This window comes from Mustela nigripes, chromosome 18, assembly GCF_022355385.1.
Source record: "Mustela nigripes isolate SB6536 chromosome 18, MUSNIG.SB6536, whole genome shotgun sequence".
NCBI classification, from domain to species: Eukaryota; Metazoa; Chordata; class Mammalia; order Carnivora; family Mustelidae; genus Mustela; species Mustela nigripes.
The window spans coordinates 38,316,027-38,323,113 of record NC_081574.1 but is presented as its reverse complement, the minus strand read 5'-3'; the positions used below and the strand labels follow the sequence as shown (position 1 = coordinate 38,323,113).

At 34.6% G+C, this 7,087-nt stretch overlaps 1 protein-coding gene across 2 annotated transcripts in view; it reads right to left on the bottom strand.

Annotated features, from left to right (window-relative positions):
• Positions 1–2,230: 2,230 nt before the first annotated feature.
• Positions 2,231–7,087, bottom strand: part of HOOK3 (hook microtubule tethering protein 3) — a 109,359-nt gene continuing 104,502 nt past the window's right edge. Inside the window, exon 23 of one of the 2 annotated variants that reach the window (XM_059384360.1) lies at positions 2,231–6,967. In XM_059384360.1, coding sequence (XP_059240343.1) covers positions 6,934–6,967 — 34 coding nt within the window. In that variant the 3' untranslated portion in view covers positions 2,231–6,933. The remainder of the gene's footprint in view (positions 6,968–7,087) is intronic. The other variant, XM_059384362.1, reaches the window with a different exon arrangement.

Genomic DNA, 7,087 nt, shown 5'->3' with positions numbered 1-7,087 from the left:
AACTATGCAAAATAATCCATAGTGACAGAAAGCAGGTAAATTGTTGTCTAAGGATGGGGTCGGGTACAGGGGACCTAGGAGGACCTGGAAGGATGACCAAGGGCACTAAACACTTTTTGGGGTGACAGATATGTTCATTTTGATTACTGTAATGGATTCCTCACTAGTGTCTATATGTCAAAAATTATCAAACTGCACTTAAAAGTATTATTTAAAACTAACAATTCATTAATAAAGAGAGAAGATATGAGAAATACCAGCATATTATTACTGGGAATGGTTCCTTAAAGGGGAAAAACTGAAATTTCAAGGGGTGGGTATCTCTGGAAACAAGTCTTTTATTTTTTTATTTATTTAAAATATTTAATTTATTTATTTGACAGACAGAGATCACAAGGAGGCAGAGAGGCAGGCAGAGAGAGAGGAGGAAGCAGGCTCCCCGCTGAGCAGAGAGCCCGATATGGGGCTCTATCCCAGGACCCTGGGACCATGACCTGAGCCAAAAGCAGAGGCTTTAACCCACTGAGCCACCCAGGCGCCCCTGGAAACATGGCTTTTAGAAGGCATCTATTATTCAGAGGACTTTGGCTAGGAATATAGACACATAGATGTTTATATTCTCAGCAATTTCCTTTAAACATAGTCCTAGAAATTAACTCAAAGTATAAAAACTTTCAGTGCATTTCATATGCAATTAGATAAAAGAAGTATGAGTGTATTTGTGGCTTTAAACTTACTGGTCTATATACCTACCTCGGGTTTTGCTCAGACTGATATGTACCTGATTGATCTGCACCATTGTGATTGTGCTTGGCACCGGGATGAGCAAACAGGGAGTTTTGGCTTCAGAAGTAGGATTTTCATAGGGAAGTCTTCCTTCTGCTTGAGTGCAGAACAGCAGCAGCTGTAGTAACATGGTCGTTCCTCCACTGAGAAAATTGAGTATTTGGTCAGCCCCTTGAACTGTCTCTAGTCTGTGACAAATCTGACAAATAAAAGTGATGCTGTGTAGCTTTCAGGGTTAGGTCCCAACAAGCTCTGAAGCTTTCACGTGGGTGTCTCAGAACTCACTCTGAGGAGGCTAGCTGTGTGTATAATGAGTTCGCCTAGCCTGAGACTCCATTCTGAGTGTCTGAATGAGTCATGTCGGGAGGCTGTGTGTGGTCACCTGGTATCCCCCAGGTGTTTGTATCCGTCTAGGTATCAGATGTCCGAGAGAAAGCCTTCAGATGACTCTATCCTAAGCCATCATTTTACTGCGACTGAATGAAGGGTCCTTAATGAGAGAAGCCCAGTTGTCTTCAGATGCGGGAGATAGTATAATGTTTAAAGCCATTAAGGTTTGGAGTGGTTTGTGATGCAGCAATATCCTGAATAGTACATAAATGTACTTTAGGCAAACCGGGAAGCTTTCTCCTGAGTGACAGTTCTATTTGGGAACTTTTCCGTGTTGTGCTTCATTTGACCAAATCTTTGAAGGCAAAACCATTGCTCGATTTTTGTGATTCAACCTACCTTTCTCCTTTGCTTCAGTATTACATACCCAGAAGAGACACTCAATAAATGCTGAATATGGTATCACCATGGTAATGAGTGAAGAAAGTTATTATTTATTTGATGGTAAAATGGGCACTATTTTGACTACATAGCGATTTTCTTCTTATCTTGGTGTGCTAACTTCACTTTCAAATTACTTAGAGGAGTATCTTAATGTAATCAATTTCTACACTGCTATTGTGACTTTACCTGACACTACAGATGTCATATTTCAGTAATGTTTAGGGTGGAGGTGGGGAAAAGGGTAAGTTTTAAGGGTGTACAAGGCAGGAAAAGTGGCTCTCATCACCTAAACAGGATGCTCCAACAATAATGTTTTTCTTTGTTGAAGAATACAGTTACTCTTCCAGTGTTTCCTGGTGTATTGTCTGTGGTAAGACTGACAGTTCACAGGGTAACTCTAAGAGGGGAGAAGTCATGTTTAACTTTTATTCCTTAAGAACTCTGGACGATCAGCTTACAACTACTGAGTACCAGCCTAAATCAAAACACAATCTACACCAGGTACTGAAAAAAATCTCAAGGGATGTTCCTGATTTGTAATAAATCAGTGGCATAATCTTTAAATTGATAGAACACTATGGCAAGTGCCAAAGGCAAGTGGATGAATACTATTAGACAATTAATAAATATGTGTTTGTCATGGTTTAAGAGAAAGGAAAAAAAAATACACTGAATTTTTATACAAGTCTTTATTTACAACTTGTTTAACAACTGTACACTTTTTGCAGCCTTGAAAACATTTTTGTACTTGAATGGGAAAATATAGTTTGACCAAATCTTAACTTTATTCTTCATATACATATACATATATTATATGCATACATATAAACATATACATATAATTAATACCATAACAAGTTGGCAGTCATAAAATTAAAATGAATAAGTGATATCACAAGGAAATACAATAGAAGATTTTGAAAAAATTAAAAATCTGTCTTCTGGTGGTTTATTGGACTTTATGTTGTGATTTTACTGAAAATTTCTTACTGAGGCTAATGAGACATTCACCTCAAGAAAACAGTGAGAAAACCCACTGATTTGGTAAACACGTGGAAAAATCCTTGGATGCGGTTATGTACAATATGCTATATCTGCATTGATTCCATCTGTGAATTAAGAAATTTAGAGTTCTATGTGGATTTCATTTTTGGATTACAGTGACAGAGAATGAAGTCGTCAAATTATAAATTTGAAATAAGAATATACCTAGGAATACCCTTTTTGCAAAAGCTAAACTCCAAGGTAAATAACTATGATGCCAAATAGGAAACTAACAACAATTCATAGAATAATCGATAATACTTAAGACATGAGAATAAGGCTTTAGAGCTGGGACTGTAATCAATACAACTCCAACTCCAATGTACTAAGGTGTTTTTCAGCTCATCTGAAAAGTTTAAAAAATACTATAGGAAAAAAAAGCCTTTTTCTATCCTCAAATCTTTGAATTAGTCAAAATAAGGCAAATTATTAAATTATTAGATATGTTTGAATTTTACCATTCATTACACAACCGAATATAGGGTGTGATAAATGGTGGGGCAACTGTCAAAACATGAAAACTGCAAAACAATATAACCTAGAAATTATTCTTCTAAGTGCAAAGCATACTGAATTACACGTAACTGGCACACAACGAAGTTAGTGACAGCAATGACATTTTAGTGCAACTAAATTTTAAATAACTAAGGCTACTAAAAAACAAAAGGCTACTATTAAAAAAAGTTAAAAGTCCTCAAATAATTGATTGGCATTTGTGTACAGTCATTTCCTTTATTTATACTAAAATACTATTTATTTCAAGCATAATGAAAATTTCCCTCAACTAACACGAGTCTCTGTAGTACACACATTAAGTTAGGCCAACAAGAAACCAACCAACCAGCCAACCCTCAAATCACACCATTTATCCATCTGTACTTGAACAATAAGAATTTCATAATTTGCTTAGAATTTGACACTACTGGACTGAGTCTGTTGCCTGATTTCAAACATTCAAAAACGAAGAGGAAAGCATCATGACTTTCTAACAGAACAGTTTTAACTAAGCACCAAGCTGACTCACTCAAAAGAATTATGGTTAGTCCCTTATTTTCATTACAAAAATTCAAAGATGCAGCCATATACATCCTTTTCGTTATGTTAAGAAGTAAAATAATACTAAAAATGTTTCATTAAGTCACTAGAATAAAATTGTTTGCTTTATACATGAAACTGAACTTGATTCATAGTCCAAGTCATTAAGAGCAAGAAACCATGAAGAAAAACCAAAGAAATAACTTGGATCATGATGTGCCTAAGGGGGTAGATAATCAAATGTGATATTAGGGAGAAATGTTTAAAAAGAGATAGAAACAGAAAAGCTTTGCCACTTCATTAGATCTATATATATTTAAAAATAACAGAAGAGAAGAATAAATGTTTAACAATTTTTATTTGTAAATAAGAATTCACTGGTTTCTGCTCTACATGTGTTAGAAACTATGTATCATCGATTTGAAAAGACCACAAAAATGGGGAGAAAAGCTGAAAGATACTAAGTTATGATTTATGAAATGATTTAATAATATCACTTGAAAAGTAAAGTGCTGAGACTATTTAAAAATATATTGAAAACTAGTTTCAAAGAATGGGGTTTTGGTTTTTCCAATGTCTTTAAAAAGGGCTGGTATTAATTTTTATAAGAAAAACACCTCTGTTCAACTATGGCAGTAAAATCTAGGAATTATCATAAGTTAATTGAATACTTTCATTTTGTCTTTATTTCCTCTTTGGGCGTAAAAAAGCATTTTCTGCCATGATGAAAATGTTCTGAATTTATGCTAATATGGTAACCACTAACCATGTGTGGCACTAAGCACTTGAAATGTGGCTAGAAGACTGAAGAACCAGTTTAATTTAATTTTAATTTAAATCACCATGTGGCTAGTGGCTAACAAACTGGACAATGTAGGTCTAGAATCTACTCTTACCTAAATTAGCAAAAAGCCACTAGATGATAAAGACATTAAGAAGGGAACTTACCATTCAACACTTAGCAGATATTCAAACATTATATTTTGTCTGTGTGCGTGTGAGCATATTTCATTTTTAACTTTAGACTTTGGGGGGACAAAAGCAAATCTTCCCTCAAAGGTCAGGGTCTAGACTTCTATATTTGTGTTACTCTCTTCTAAGTGACTTGCTTAAGCAAAGAACATCAGTAGAACGGGGGTAATGTAGAAGAAAATACTACAGAAATCTTTCACACTATAAAAGCATTTCTCTCATGTAAAAGCACAAAACAAAACTCGAAGAGAATGTTCTTGTAAGTGCATCTCCCTATTCTTTGGCAATAATCACGTGCCAATTTTTACCCAACAACAAATATTTCAGTCACTTCTGGACTATGATTTGAATATTAACACATTTAAGTTACAAATGGAAGAATCCTGACTCTTAAAGACATCTCTCAATAGAACAAGCTGAAAACTTTGCTAGATTTGAACTTAAGAATAGCCAAGTTCGTTAAGCACACCTGTTACAGCAGATGAAGAATATTTCCATAGCATTCTGCCATCTGTAGTGTCTGCCTTTTCCCATCAGCTAAGCCCCACCGTTTCCCAGATGCTCTGACTTAAGAGCTCCTGGAACCTGGCTTGCTTTCTCCTGTCTTTGGGTCTAGGCAATGATGAAGAAACTATGAAAAAAACTGAAGGGCAACTGATAGGTTTGTATTTTAGGAGAGAGGCAAAGCAAAGGTAAGAACATGCTCTGATTAACTAGAAGACTGTTCACTTTTTATTAACGCAGCTTTAGGAAACAGAAAGTTTCAAGTGTGTTGGCATTTAAGAGAACTTGGCTTCATGAGTATTGCCTTATAAGAGTCTTATTAATGAGAAATATAAAATGTAATTGGTGCCTAGTAGCCGCCATCCAGCTTCAAATAGATCTCTAGACTTAGATTTTCAAAAGTGTCTAATTAGGGAGGAAGTTAGACATTTCAGGAAGAGTACAGAGCCCATTTCTTTGGGCGATCTTTTACCTTCTTCTTAGTGAGTGTTCCGAATTAAGAAAAAAAACCCTAGTGTAAAAGTCGAAAATGCCACAGAAAAGTAGAAGAAAAATAATTATCTAACATTAGTAAAGTGCTGTGAGTCTTGCAGTAAAGTATAAATAATACATAAATGATTAAATGTACCATTAAATATTAGGACACTCATCTCTAACAGTGACATAAACACACTATAGAATGTATGTACAGTAATCACTGCCCATAGGTTGACAAATACACCAAGAATAAACATGAGTCCCTTTTATTAATTTTAGCAATATAATTGCTAACTTTTCCTTTGTCAACTTTGAGATCTCTTAAGTGGTAACACCTGCTCAGAAGTCCCCCACATACATTAAAGCCACACATGCTTTGGTAGTTTCCCTTTTCTCACTTTGAGATTACTCTGGTCATGGTAGTTAATTCTTCCTTTAAGCTCTGTGTCGATACAATTCAGGATCTGTGATAGTCCTCCAGGCCTGAAAGTTTGCGGCTATGGACTTTTTTTGATGATTTCATCTTCAAGACTCTAATTCGTCAAGAATGCCTAGGGGTAATTTATCAGGTACATAAAGACTTACTTGAATATATTTTTAAAAATCTCTACTCTTGCCTTCAATTTAAACAAAATTTTGTGTGGGCCTATTATGTCTAATTAGGGAGGAACACAAAATTGAGCCTATGGTTTATAAATTAGATAAAGCAGCAGATCTAGAGAAGTTGGTAGCAATTTTCAGCTACCACAGATTTCTTCTCATCTTATCAATTCATAGTATCCTTAATGGCTTCAAGTCACTATTTTAGATTTAGAAATGGGTAACAGTTTCAAAATTAATATAGATGCTTTCCCCTCCACTGCTAAACGTATAGTGAATATGGTATGCCCAGTTAATGCTCACTGAAGGGAAGGACAATTAAAAAATAAATTATATTTTTGTCTACTCCTCTTTAATAGTCATGTTAAGAAAGTCAGAAGGTTTTATGTAAACTATCACTTTAGGAACATTTGTTAAGACAGTGTTATTTTTAATTGTATTAGTACTTCCATCCGCCTGGATATTTGTTTATAATCAGGCCATTTCTTATCACGATAATCCATTCCTAGAAATTAGAATGCCTTAATAGCCTTCTGTTACTTTCTCAGATTTTTATGTTCACTTATAAATACAGCATACAAACCCATCTAACAGAATATTACTGGAAAATAGAAAAATAATGGAGAGACATCACATAACTGTTGATATATAATTGTTAAGAAACATGTATAGACTCCCTACAACTGTCAAAAGCCATATACTTGCCATAATTAGGTTCAGGTCTCTTGTTTCTCAAATAAACTAATATCCTCTTCTCTTTTTCAATTTAAGTGTACTGTGAAGAGTCCAAGTATAGTTGAAGATAACATTAAATAAATTTCATAAGTTTTTATATTCATAGATAAAACATATTAAGTTGGACTGGATTGATAAAAGACTATCATAATCAATACAT